This window comes from Falco rusticolus, chromosome 4 (genome assembly GCF_015220075.1).
Source record: "Falco rusticolus isolate bFalRus1 chromosome 4, bFalRus1.pri, whole genome shotgun sequence".
NCBI classification, from domain to species: Eukaryota; Metazoa; Chordata; class Aves; order Falconiformes; family Falconidae; genus Falco; species Falco rusticolus.
In genome coordinates, this window is record NC_051190.1 from 47019961 (window position 1) to 47033680 (window position 13720).

Below are 13720 nucleotides of genomic sequence, written 5' to 3' on the forward strand. Positions count from 1 at the left end.
GGTCTGCAAGCAGCACAGGAGGAGTGCGGAGGGGACCCAGCCCACGGCCAGGGAGATGTCCCCCCACCCCGGGAAGCATCCTGTGACCAGCAGCGCCAGGGCCACGTGGCTTCCCAGCCGAAACCCCCCTGGGGCTCCAAGGAAGGGAAATGTTTTATGGAACTGGGAAAAAAAACAACTTTGCCAACAGGCCCCAGCGCTGCCAGCTCCTCCGCCCGGCCCTGCGTCAGCGCGGGGCCCCGGGGGTGGCCCGCTCCCCCCAGCCCCGCTCCCGGCACATGGTGGGGACGGCGGCTCCGGGGGTGGCAGGGCTGGAGCAGTGCCCAAGACCCAGCGCTTTGCCCACCGCAGACCCTGGGGTCCCAGCCTGGGAACTGCTGGGATGTGACGCTGGGATGGCGGCCGCTCGCACGCCCCGGAATGCAGAGGCAAACTGAGGCAGGAGATGCCCCAGGGCCGGCAGCACCATGGTCACCCTGGGAGGACAAGCAGCAGGCTCAGCATCCCCCCTCCAGCACCATGGAAGCCAGGAGCAGGCAGGGCCCCCCAGCCCTCCCCGGGCCAAGCCCAGGGCGCTGAGCACGGCTTTAGCCCCTGACGCAGGAGGTTTTATTTCCCTCCCAACATATTTTTAGCCCTGCCTGCTCTGTCCTGGCCTTTCCAAGGGGGATTAATTCCCCCCCGCCATCACGCACCTCGAAAGGTGTGGGGGTGCAGCAAGGAGTCCCCAGTTCCCTCCTGCGGGTGCCTGCCAGCAGGGAGGGACGGCTCGGGGCGGGGGGGCACCGGGGGGTGTCTCGAGCTCACGGTGCTCACCCCACTGCAAATCCAATCCCTGGCGGGTTGGAGCAAGTCACCGGCTAAAAATAGCCCCGGCCTTTTGCCGACGACCTTGTGGGAGGATCAGCCACCCCCGGGGCCCTGGTGGTGAAGAGTTCACAGCCCCCCCGCAGTCCCATCACCTTTGCCGTGCCACAGAAGTGCCAGCAGTTCAGCCCCCCCTCCAGCATCTCACGGGCTCCCTGGGGTTGGGGGCACCCCGACAGGACCCTCCCCACCTAGGGATGAGGAAACTGAGGCACGGAGCGGTGACAGGCCCTCGTGGAGAGCAAAGGGAGACGAGGGCATCCCCACAGGGCCAGCGCTGCACCGAGCGTGGCCGGATCCTGCACCCTGGGTGCCGAAGGACAGGATTGCTTTAACGGGGGTTGTTCATCCACTCTCGGCAGCCCAGCAGAGCCTTCCTGGGGAGATTCAAAGGCTGAGCCTGCCCGGGTCCTATTTCGGGAGGGTTTTGGATGTCTCCCAAGCGGCAGGAGTGGGGGCTGGCCCATACAAAGGGACTCTGTTCAGGATGCTGGGCTCCGGCGGTGCCCAGCACAGAGGCTGGTGGCTGTGGCCGGTCCCCCTGTCCCCTGTGTGGCAAGTTAGCACCCGGGGTTGGGGCACGGGGTAAGCACCCCTCTCCCCTGCCGGCTGCTGTTCCCCACCTGGAGGTAAACTGAGGCACGGGGCAGGACTGCCCTCGCTGCCCAGGCTGCTGCTGTAACCGCTAAGTGACACTGCCATACCATGGAGACGGCCGTGCCAACCTGCCTCGTGACGTGGAGTCCACCAGCCACCTGCCCTGGGCTACTTGCCCGGGCTGGCCCCGAGCCATCCCCCGGGAGAGTCCAAGGTCCCTGAGCAGGGCTGGGTGCTCTGGGAGCCAATACCCCAGCCACCGGCCCCATGGCGGAGCACGAGGAAACCCCCCGTCCAGCTGCATCCCACCAGCTCGACGCCAACACAGGGTGCACCAGGGTGCAGCCCTGGGACTGGGGGTCCTCCTACATCACCTCAGCAGCACTGCCCCCCCCCAACCTTCCCCAGGCCTTGGGGGGCTTTTGAAAGCCCCAAGGCTTGGGGGCCGTAGTGCCGATACCAGCCCGTGCAGGCTCGCACGCTCCCCGCCGCACGTAGAGCTGCAAGTGCCCACGTGCGCACCCATGGGTGCCGGGCACAGAAACCCCAGGGATGGGCTGAGCAGGCAGGGTCCTCACCCCAGCGGTAGCTGTCCTGTCCCCAGCCCCACATGGGACACAGCAAGGCCCCGGCTCTGCCCCGGCAGCTCCCCTCTCAAACCACTGCAGCACCACAAGGCGAGGAGGCTGGTGAGCGTGTCCTGGTTCCCTCCGGCGGTACCTCAGGATGCGATGCAGTCATCGCTAATGCATCTGGACTCATTTACGGGGATGAGAAAATGTTTCCAGGTTTCCCACAAAGTCCCATTAAGATCCCAGTCCCACTCTATTTTTAGTGCCCTCATCAACAACGCCTTCCCCAGCCACCCCGGCGCTCCAGGGCCCCGTGGGGCTGGCGGGGGCACCCCAGGCGCACGCCTGCCTTTGTGGGGAGCTGAGCTGCACCCAGACCGGGCGGTTGGAAGGGGCAAACCCTGGCCCTGTGCTCCCCAACCCAGCAGCTTTGCACCCATGGGTGCACCCCGGCGGCGGGGATGCCCCAGCCCAGCTTTCTCTCAAGAGCACCTAAGCAAACCTGGTAGGGAACAACAGCAAAAGCCGCCCCTGGTCGCTATGCTGGCCACGGAGCCCCACGCTGCAGGACCCCGCTCAGTGCTGGGAATGGAGAGGGGATGGCAGTGCCGGGTGATGCTCAGTGGGGCTCAGCATACTGGTGGCAGCGCATCCCTGCAGGTGCAGGGTCACACCCCGCAGCACCAGCTTGTCACCTGGCAATGGCTGGTGGCTGACCCAGCCACCCCTTCCTCCAGCACCAGCACCCCCCGGAGCCCCGGCAGCACCTGGCCCCCAGGCAGAGGGTGCCCATGGGGCTGGCGGTGGAGCTGGCGAGGGCACGCACAGATCCTGCCCTCGGCCCTGCACCCTCCCGGGCTATCTATAGCCATGACCTCAGCGGGAGCCGGGGCAGGCGCCTGGCCGCGCATCCTCCCTTCTTGGCAGGGCCACCGCCACAGCCCCCACCCGGTAAAGAGCCGCCGCCAAGCCGAGGCTTTTATCCCATATGTTCGCTAATCCGACGGGATTTGGTGTCAGGAACTGCCCACGGGCGGCTCGCAAAGGCCATTTCCAGGGGGGGGCTCAGCCAAGCGATGGGGAACGCCAGCCGGCAAGGGTGCTGCTGGGTGTCACCACCTTAGGTGACAGGGTCCAACCCTGGGGGCTGGACCAGAGGAGACGTGGGTGACCTGGCTCAGAGGAGGTCGAGCGGGGCACGGGGCAGGGGTGACCTGAGGACACCCCGCAGCTGCGCCCCGCAGGCGGTAGGGTCGCAGCCTCCCGGGTGGGTGCAGGGGGGGATGGGACCCGCTTGCTCTCCACTGGCTGCCCTGGGGGAAGTGGGGAAGGGGTGGCCCAGAGGAGGGGAATTTCCCTGGCTTTTTTCTCCAACAAACTCCACAGCTTGTGCAATTAGAGAAATTTGTTTAACAAACTCCCGGGGGAGCGGAGCGGGAAGGTGGGGTGGCGCGCGGCCAGGGGCGCTGCTCGCACAGGCCCGTGCCCTCCCCACCCGTGCCTTTGATCAGCGGCGGGCTTCGGCGGCGAGGAGCGGTTCCCTGCAGCCAGACGGCGGCCAGAGCCATGCTGCGCCGCGGGAAGCGCCTCGGCCCTGCAGCCACGCTGCCTGCGGCAGCACCCCCAGCTCTGCCCACTGGCCCCCTCAAACCGCTGCTTGGCAGCCCCCTCCGCTTTACCCTCCCACCACCCCACCGACCTGGCGGGCGGCACAACCCTGGCACCCCACTGCACTGTCATGCGCAGCCCCCCAACCTCCCGAGCCACACGTGTGCGCACACGCGTGTGCGGCGTCGGCTGGCGGGCAGGCGCAGGCTCCGGGTGCGCGCTCGCTTGCACTCCCTCTTTCTCATGCAATGCCATTTCCAGCAAAAACCCTTTACTCTGCACTTTTCGCCAGCGCCGCTTCATTGGTATTCACGCCGCACCGCTCGCCTGTCCTGGCGCACAGGTTACTAAAGGAGATTTTGCGGCGCAGCATGGCGGGGGTCACATTACAGCCCGCGCCGTCTCGCTTTCCCGAATCTGCAGGCAAAAGCCAGGGCACGGCAGGCGGGGGGTGCCGGGATCTGGCACACGGCAGCTCCTGCCAAGCAACTGTGGGACGAAGCAGCCCCGTCGCCCGTTGTACCGGGGCGAGGCGGGCAGGCGGCAGGGAGCTCTGCCGCAAACGGCGTGATGGGTGGCTCCCCCGGGAAGAGCTGGCAGGTCACCGGTGTCTCCATCCTTCCCGCCGTGCCTGCCGCAGGTTGGGAGCAGCTGGCAAAGGGGGAGGCCTGAGCAGAGAGCGAGGCACACGCTTGGCACTGCCACCACCCTTGCCACCAGTGCCTGGATGAGTCCTGGGGGGCATCCGCCATGGCCCTGGTGGGACCGTGCCCCCCCAGGATGGCGTCCTGGGGTGAGGAGAAAGCAGCGGCGCCTCTCGTTTTGGGGCTGGTTCGGGGAAAGGGGAAATGTCTGGGTGGAAAATCAACATTTTTTTTTTTTTTCCTTTGAAAGCAAAAATATTTCTTGGGTTTTCGTGATCAGAAACATGTTGGGGGTTTTTTTTGGACAACAGCCGGTCAAATACCGTTTCCCCGCGAAGGGAATGCAGGGGCCCTTTGCAAGGAGAGCAAAAGCCTTCTTAAAAAACAAGATAAAGACCCCAGGTTTTTAAAAAGTCCACCTGGCCACAGGCTCGAACACTCTCCCCAGGAAGAGAGGTCAGCAGGAGGGCCAGATCCTGGCATTCCCGCACCAGGCAGTGCTGCCGAAGGGTGCCACGGTGTCTCCCGAAGCAGCAGCGGTGGCTGGGAGGGCGATGCCCACGGCGGGCAGCCTGAAGCCCAGACCTGGGGATTTTGCCCAAAATGCTGATTAGAGCTGGCTGCTGGCCGGGGAAGGGAGGATTAATGCGCTTTTAAAGCAGCGGCGAGTTAACCGAGAAATCAATCCTTGGCAGAGGCTGGCCCGCGGGTCCCCCGGCGCGTGAGCGCTGCCGCACCTGGGCCGCGGGATCCTTTCCCAGCTCCTCTCCAGGACTTGGGAAGCGCCGGGCTTTGGCGGCCAGCACAGGGCGTTGGGTCCTGGCCAAGCTGGCACAGCGCGGCGCGGCCACGGGGGATGCCTGCCCAGGGCCGACGTGATGGATGGTGAGCCCAGCCGCCTGCCTGGGTGTGAACTGGGCCCCCGGGGTGCCTGCAGGGCCCCCGTGCATCCCCACCCTGCAGCGGGCACGTCCCAGGGGTCCGTGTCCCCTCCCCAAGGGTGACACAGTCTCGGGGTGCCCAGCTGGCCGGGGCAGGGAGGGAGGCTGAGCTCAGGCTCTCGCCTGTGCTGATCTGGTAAACCTCCAAAGGCACTTTGGTACCCAAAACCCACGAGGGTTTGGCACTGGGGTGCCTCTGGTCCCCTGTGAGGCTGTGCCCCTCTCAGGCTCAGCCCCACCAGCAGCCCCCAGCCACACCGTGGGGATGTCACTGGTGATGCCACATGGTGCCGGCCCGACCCAGCAAGGCTGAGCACCCATTGACACCCCGACCGCTCCCCATCACCTTTGCCACCCTGGAGGTGCCACGAGAGCAATCCCGGCTCCATGGGTCCCCGAGGAGCAGATCGTGCCCCTGCCACCCTGAGGCCCTGCTTGCACCCCCCAGCTCATGTGCAGGGGCTGAGGGGGGACAGAAGCCCGCCCGGCCCCCTCCTGCGAGCACTCAGCCCCCTCAGTGGTGCTCAGTGCCGGCACCGCCATCCTCACGCAGGAAGAGCCACAGCACGGCCGGGGGCGGCAGGCAGCGAGCCAGCCTGGCAGGGAGAGATTCTACCTCCCCCTCCAGCCCCCCTGCCTCCCCTCCAGCAAGGGACCCCGGGGACAATCCCCACCGTCCCCCTCCCTCCCCCCCCGGCCATCCCTAGGGCAGGTGCAACCACGCTGGGAGTGATGGTGGGGGGACGCTGGGCACCCCTCGGGCTGCCAGGGGCCAGGCACAGGGAAGGCTGATGCAGGCAGCACCGGGCAAGGAAAGCTGGCAAGCAGGGAGGGCAAGCTGTCCCTGTCCCCAGGGCCATCGCTGGCCAGCCCAGAAAGCCCTGCCTCGCAGGGACCTGCCTCCATCACCCCCAAAGGCAGGGGAGACTGCTCCCTGCTTTCCCTCTGGGTGCCAAACCCACCTCCAGGCACTCGCCGCCACGAACAGCGCTGGGCTGGGACCAACCTTGTGCCACCACGATGGCAGTTTTCCCCCGGGGGCTCACGCTCTGGGTGCTGGGGCTGCCCAGGACCCCTGGGGGAGCTGCCTTTGGGGCTGAGGGGAGCGTGGCCAGCTCAGCTGGCCCTTGGCACAGCTCCCTGCCCGCTGCGCTGACACCGGCCCATCCACGCCACGCCACGCTGGCCACGCTGCAGCCACCCCTGCGACGGGTCAAAGCAGGCTCGGGCTCCAGCTCCCAGCATCCATCCCCAGCCCACCCGGGCTCCGAGGGATACAAAAGCACCGACGGGAGCTATTCCCTGCTCGCTTCAGGATAGCCAGGGCCCTGGCGGCTGGGCTTTGTTCAGTGAGCTGCAAAAGCACGTGCATGCTTGCAGCGCTGGGCACGCGGCGGCTTCGCTCCCTGCCCCAGCACGGAGAGAAACACAGGCAGGGAGGGAAGCGCGGGCAGCGAGGGAAGCGCAGGCAGGGGCAGAGCTGCCCGCGAAGGTGAATTATTGGCGGGCGCCTCAGCGCACTGGAGGAGGGCGGCTGATTTATTGTGCGAGGCCTCGGCGAAGTTCAAGGTGATGCGGTGGAGAGTGGTGCAGCGCGAGCGCCGGCCACCCGGCCGCCCAGCTCTCACCCAGCGGCGGGTCTTATCCTGCCCACACCCCACGCCAGCCCTCCGGCCTGGCTTCGGAAACCACGCTTAGAGCAGGATCTGTTTTTCCCGGGCAAGGGTTTGAGATCAGATCGGCAGAAGCAGCAGGATCCTCGGCAGTGGGGCCGGCCGGGGCAGGCGGGCACGGCACGGCGGGCGCCTCCCGGGGAAAGCAAGGATCTCCCGAAGGTTGCATTTAAAGAACGGCCTCATTGTTTTTCCCAAACAATACTCAGCAGATGGGAGAATTGAAAGTGTGTTGCAACCTTCCCTCTCTCCCCCCGCCGTGCCCGGCTTGCTGTTCCCATCCTTTGGCAGCCGATCTGAGCTCCCAGCTGGAAACCAGTTTGCCGGAGCTACTGGTGGAGGGGGTGCACACCGGTGCTCCCTTCTCTCGCCAAAGAGCTGTGGTACTTTCAGGAAGGAGGTTTGCCAAAGGCCATCCCGGTGAGATGTGCCCGGCAGTCAGCTCCCTGGACGGCCACGTGCCCGAGCCAGTGGTGGCCGGGAGAGGCGAGATCCCTCTCAGCACCCGGGAGACACAGCTGCGACCGGGCCACACGGCCACAATGCCTCCTGCAACCCGGATTCGTCCCCCAGGCACCGCGGCGTGCCTGTTTCCTCGTGTGCTAGCAGCGTTTGCCAGGACAGAGGTTTGTGCCGGGCCAGCCTGGCTGGGCTGCTCCCCGGTGCCCCAGGATCGGGTGCCGTCGGCTACAGCATGGGCAGGGGTCACGCCTGGCCACCGGTTCCCGGTCAGTGCATCACCTCTGCACCGAGCCACTCTCCAAGGATGCACCTGAGCAAAGCAGTGGGAGCCAGGCGTCCCACCGGGGTCTGCGCAGAGACCCTCTCCCCTATTTCAGGCCCCAGCAGACCCATGGGGGCTGGGAGAGGGGAGAGGGTCTCCAGCTGGACCCCAACAGGACACCTGGCTCCCACCGCTCCGGCTGCCTCCGAAGCCAGCTTCCATCTCCCTCTGCTCCCAGCCTACGGGGTGCGGGGGGGTGGGGGGGCAACCACCAGATGCCAGAGATGAGCCAGAGGTTTGCAGGAGCATCACCACCGGTCATAAAATTTGCACGTCTCCCCCTGGGAGCATCCCAAATCTGCCCCCCCAGCTTCGTAGCAGATCCAGAAGACGGGATAACTGTTACGGCTCTGCAAACCCTGTCGGCTCCCCGGCGGCAGCTCCCCAGGGACACACGTGTGGGGCTGGCGGTGGGTGCTCGGTGCCGGCGGTGGGTGCTCGGGGCCGGCGGTGGGTGCTCGGGGCCGGGGTTATTTTGAAGCGCCAGCAGCCGGAGCCCTCCCCGGCTTCCCCGTGGGCAGGGTGAGGCCTCATGCGTGGCGGCGGTGCCGGTGCCGCTTCCCTGCTAATCCAGGCAGCTCCCTCATGACTTCCCAGCCGGTCCCTGAAGGGGGGACAGAGGTGAGCAGGGGGAGCAGGAGGAAGTCCCCGAGCAGGGACAGAGAGCTGAGGAGGGCACAAAGTCACCCTCCTCGCCCGACGGGTGACTCGGCTGAGGGCCTGGCAGGGAATATGTCATGGACGATGTCTTTGCCAGGGCTATTTTGGTGCCGCGGGGCTGCCAAGCCCCGGCTGGGCCCAGCTCCGGCCGGGAAGGGCGGCTGCCCACGCGGTAGCCGGGGTCGGAGTGGCCGTGCCGGGCTCGAGGGCTGGCGGTGGTGGTAGCGGCGGGGAGATGCGCAAAGGCAGAGGCAAGGGCGGCTCCCGCGCACGTTCCAATGTATCCACATCACCATCCACGGCTCCCGAGCCCGGGCGAGCCTCCCTGCTGCGCGGGTGGGATGGGAACGGCTCGGCTGGCGGCGGGGGGAGCACTGGGGGGGTCGGATCCGGTAGGTGCAGACGACGTCTGATCCCATCCGAGCTGGGCTGGATTGGAGCTGAGGCTACGCCAGGGCAAGGCAGGGGGCGGGAGCGGGGGGAGAAACCGGAGCCTTCCCCGCGCGAAGGCGGCGGGGCGGAGGCTGGGATCCGTGGAGGAAAAACCAACTCCCCCCCGTCGGCTGGGCGAAGCGCTGGGAAGAGCACGGGGCTGCGGGCAGAGGGGCTCCTGCCAGCCCCCAGCCTGGGCAGCAAACACACCACTCCCCCCATCCCACCAGTGCTGGTAGTGGGCAACAACAGGCTCTGCCAAGTGGGATGGTGGGGAGGCGGTGGGACCCCTGGGACGATTAGAGTTGGGGCGGGAGAGGGGCAGAAAAGAAAGGAAAAGAATAGGCGGGAATAGGAAAAGAATAGGAAAGAAAAGAAAAAGAATAGGAAAGCATAATAAAGAAAAGAATAGGAAAGAATAATAATGAAAAGGAAAGAAAAGAACAGGAAAGAATAGAAAAGAAAGATAAAAACATAGAAGAAAAAGATAAAAAGATAAAAGAAAAAGAAGAATGATAAAAGAAAAAAGAAAAAAGAACGGTAAGAGGAAAGAAAAAGAAAAGAAAAAGAAAATTGAGAAGAAAAAAGAATAAGAAAATAAACCCAAAAAAAGACAGACTGAGGTGTGACCCCTGCCAAGTCAACCACACCACGGGGAGCACCATCCCCAGGGTCATTCGGGCAGCCCCAGTGCTGCCCACCCGTGCCAGTACCCGTGCCTATGCCGCCGCCAGCCTCACCCGCTGCACTGCACCCAGCGAGGCCGGACCCCACGCCACCTCCGGCACAACACAGGTGCCACCACGCTGCCGAGGGGACCCCCCCGAACGCCTACGGGGCAGCTGGGTCCAAGGCTCTGTCTGAGGTGGGGCCGGATCCTGCCCACCGCTCCGGCCCAGGGGATGGGGTCTGGCAGGAGGACCCCCCGACGCAGACACAGGGGTCCGGCAGCAGCCCCCCTGCCCCCCCAGAGCTGAGCCCCCGCGGGGTGCGGCACAAGGCCGGGTTTGGAGCAGGCACCAGCTGCCAGGAGGGAAGAGGTTACGAGCCGGGGGGGGAAGCTGCCTGCTCAATAATTAAATAAATATCAGCGATCAATAAGGACAGAGCAAAGGCAGAGCCGCAGTGGTTGTGGTGCAGGCAAAGGTGGGGGGGGTCCCCCCGAAGTGTTCCCCCCCTGCAGCCATACCGGCTGTTGCAGGGAGACTTCAGGGACGCCCCCCTTGCCCGTGCCACAGGCCCTGGCACGGCCACCCCACCGCGCGCCACCGGGCCACGTCGGCGTGGCCTGGAGTGACACCAGCGGCCCACGCACACGGCTCGGGGCTGCCCCTCGACACCCCTACGCACAGACGGGGACCAGCATCGCCCCTCACCCCAGACCCTGGGGGGGGGGTGCCCCCCACACCCTGCCATGCACGACCCCCATTGCCTGCTCGCCCGCCAGCGTGGCATGGTGCAGCTGGTTTCAAATTGTCCCAAACTTGGAGGATTTTGAAGAAAAAGCCAGTGCCCCCCACACACACCTCCTTGCACCCCACCATGTGCAGCCGGACTGGGGGGGGGGGAAGTTTCACGCTACACAAGAGGCGACGCAGCCGAGGCCGAACCCGCAGCGCCAAGCCCCCCCCCAGCCTCCCCAAACCCAACCGGGGACCCCCTGCACCCCACTGCACCCCCCTGCAGCCCCGAAGCCGCCGGCTTCCCCGCACCACCCATCTCCAGGCGCAACCAGAAAAAAAAAATAAAACCCAAACCACAACGCAACCCTCTCCTTCCCCCGTGCCCCAAGTGAAAGCGAAGGGCAGAAAATCCCCCAAAAGCACGAGAAACACCCAAAAAAACCCTAAAAAAGGCGCAGGGAGGGGGGGGGGGTAAGCAAGAGGGAAACGCGGCTCCTCCAAGCAGCCCCAACCCGCCCTTTTCCCTGTTATGATTATTTTTATCAAGGGGGGTGGGGTGGGGGGGTGTTTTTTCATTTTTGTTGGGTTTTTTGTGTTGGTTTTTTTTCATTGCAACTGTAAAGTCTGTTGCGGCGGAGGGGGGGGGGAAATTGGGGGGGGACGCGGAGGGGGGGGGCTCGGTTACCTGGGTCAGGCAGAGAGGAGACGAATACATCCCGAGCCGTGCTGGGAAAGTGGCTAATTGCAGGGCTGAGACTCGAGGCGTAAAAGTTACTGAGTCATTTCGGAGGCTGGAGCAGTCCGGGCGTTTTTTCTCTCTCTCTCCTCCGGAGCGGCTCTGCGGGGCCAGGGGGGGGGCAGCCGGGCAGGGGGGGGCGGCCCCGCGGGAGGGGGGGCCGAGGAGGAAATAAAAAGGGTCCAACTTCCACCCCCCAAAAAAAAGAAAAAAAAATTAAAAAGCAAAAATCTTCCCCCCCCCTTGGAAAATAAAGCGCTTTTTTTGTTGTTGTTGTTGTTTGGTGGGGGGGGGCCGTTTTAAAGAGGGAAAAGGCTCATCTTCGCCCGGGGGGGGTAGGGGTCGGGGGGGGTCCGCGCCCAGCCTGCAGGCAGGGGCAGCGGGGAAGTTAGAGGGGAAGCGGCTCCATCCGAGACACGGGCAGCGGAGAGAGGGAGGAAAGAAAGAATGAGAAAATGAAAAAAAAAAAAAAAAAAAGAGAGAGAGAGAAAGAAAAAAAAAAAAAAAAGGAGCGAGGAATGAAGTGACGTTATGAAAAAAGCCCATCCCAAAATATTACATCCCATTTAAAGATGTAGGAACCCCCTTTGGCTCGCAGGGCCCAGCGCTGCGGGGCAGGGGCGAGGGGAGGGGGGGGGGGGCAAGCCCCCCCATGCCCCCGCCCGGGCCAGCCAGCGCGGGCTTAGTTTAGGGGGGTTGATTTTTTTTTAATTATGATTATTATTTTTTTTTAATAAACGGAGCCAATACGGCGCGGGGAGAGCAAAAAAAACCCTGCAGATTCATGTGCAACTTCTGGGCAGCGGCGTCGGGGGGGGGGGGGGGGGATTCCCCCCGTACCTCGCTCCCGGGGCCGGGGGGGGCCAGCCCCGCGCTCCCTCCCCCCCCCCCCCCTTACACCCCCTATTTAACGACCGGCAGCATCTCCCCCCGTGCCACCGGAGAGGGAAAGGGGGGGGGCAGTACCCCGGCAGCCCCGCTCCCCCCCACCCCACACACCCCCCCCCAGCGCACAAAGAAAGCAAAAAAGCGGAGCCCTGCGCCCGGCAAACTCCAAACCGCAAGTTCTCACTCCAGAAACGCCACCGCCACCGAGCAATTCTGCAGGCTTTAATAAAGCCTAATTAGAGAGCGAGCGAGGGCGAGAGCCACGGACAGAAAAACAAAGGGAATCCCCGGCTCCTAATTGTGAAAGTGAGTTTCAGCCCTACAGGATGGCGGGCGGGCGGCCGCCCCCCCCGGGCTGCCCGATTATTCCCCCCCCCCCCCCGCGCACACGCATAGATGGGGATGGGGGATTTCTTATTATTATTTTGTTTTAATTGCGCCCTGCAGTGACCTGACGCGCAGGCAAGGACCGCTGCCCGGCCGCCCCGACCCCCTCCCCCCCCCCAGCGACCCCCCGGCTCTGCCTCGCTCCCTCCGACGGGGGAAAAAGGCTTCTCCATTCCCGCTGCGCCCTCGCGCAACTCATCCTCGCCCGCAACTCATCTTCACCCGCAACTTTTGCCGGTCCCCGGCTACGCCCGGGGGTTTGGGGTCGTCCCCCCCCCAAGGCAGCACCGCGGGATGCGCCCGCACCAGCCCGGCTGCGCGCAAACTTCAGCGGGCGGCGCGCGGTCCCCGGGCCGCCCCTCCCTGCGACCCCCGGGGTGGGAAGGGGTCGCGCTGCCCCCCCGGGGGCTGGCAGGGGGCGAAGCAAAGCCCAGCACGGCGGGGACGGGGCGGAGGGGAGACAAATATTTTTTTATTCTTACATCGAGGATGGTGATTTCGGTTTTGGGGTTTTTTTGGGGGGGTCGCCCACCCTCGCCCTGGTGCGGGGAGGGAAGCGGCCGGGGCGGACTTGAGCGCGACCCTCCCGGGCGTCACTTCCAAGTTCAAGTCGGTGCGGCTGGCAGCCTCTCCGCCCCTTTTTCCGCGGCCATTTTCAGCTCCATCCAGCCCTCGGCGGGCTGCGGAGCTCCCCCCGCGCCACGACCTCGCCGCCGGGCGGCTCCCGCCCCCGCCCCCCCCCCAACCGCGGGGAGGGGGTGGGCAGGGGGAGGAGAGACGGCGGCAACTTCCCTCCGCCACCCCGGCACCCCCCCCCTTCCCCTCCCCACCCCCACCCCCCCCCCCCCGTCGGGCACCGTATTAAACTCCGCTGCCGGCAGCGCCCCGGCCCCGCCGCCCCCTCCCCAGCAGCCAAGTCCTGCTGGTGGGTGCACACGCAAACACACGCACACGGGGGGTTGGGAGGGGGTGGGGGGGTTGGGGGGGGGGAGAGGAAAGTAGAAGAGAAAATGAAAGTGTCATGGGACCTACCATCGCCAAGTGCAATTAACGGGCTTCCAAGTTGCTGCGAAAAGCAAAGCAAAGAGGGTGGGCTTTTTTGGTATTTTGTTCTAAAACGTGTGTTTTCCACCGAGCCGAAGGAGGAGAAAATAAAAATTAAAAAAAAAAAAAACAAAACAACCAAACGAGCGTCGCCCCCCCGCAAGAATTAAAAAATTTCAAAATTAAAAAAAAAAAAAACGAGAAGGATGAAGCCCCCCCCCGAGGGCGGCGGGCGCGGGGCGGGCGGTCAGCGGCGGGGGGCCATGCTGCGGGCTGGGCCGCTCCGCGCCGCGGGGCAGGGGCCGGGCCGGGCCGGCGGCGGCGAGTTCCGGGGCGGCTGCGGGAGGTGGCGGCGGGGCCGGCGGGTGGTGGCGGTGCCCGCGCCCAGCCCGACCTCATGCGCTGGGAGGGGGGGGTGGGGGGCTGGAGGAGGGGGGGGGGTGGGGGGCGCGGTGGTTATTTTTGGAAAGCGAAGGGGGGGGGG

General features: G+C 65.1%; 1 protein-coding gene across 5 annotated transcripts in view; it reads right to left on the reverse strand.

Annotated features, from left to right (window-relative positions):
* NFIC (nuclear factor I C) overlaps positions 1-13402 on the reverse strand; it is a 45021-nt gene extending 31619 nt beyond the window's left edge. For 3 of the 5 annotated variants that reach the window (XM_037384490.1, XM_037384489.1, XM_037384488.1), the window contains exon 1: positions 10867-11070. In XM_037384490.1, the coding sequence (XP_037240387.1) occupies positions 10867-10896 (30 nt within the window). In that variant the 5' untranslated portion in view covers positions 10897-11070. Of the gene's footprint in view, positions 1-10866; positions 11142-13224 lie in introns of those variants that run through there. The other 2 variants (XM_037384487.1, XM_037384486.1) reach the window with 2 other exon arrangements.
* Between the last annotated feature and the right edge of the window lie 318 nt (positions 13403-13720).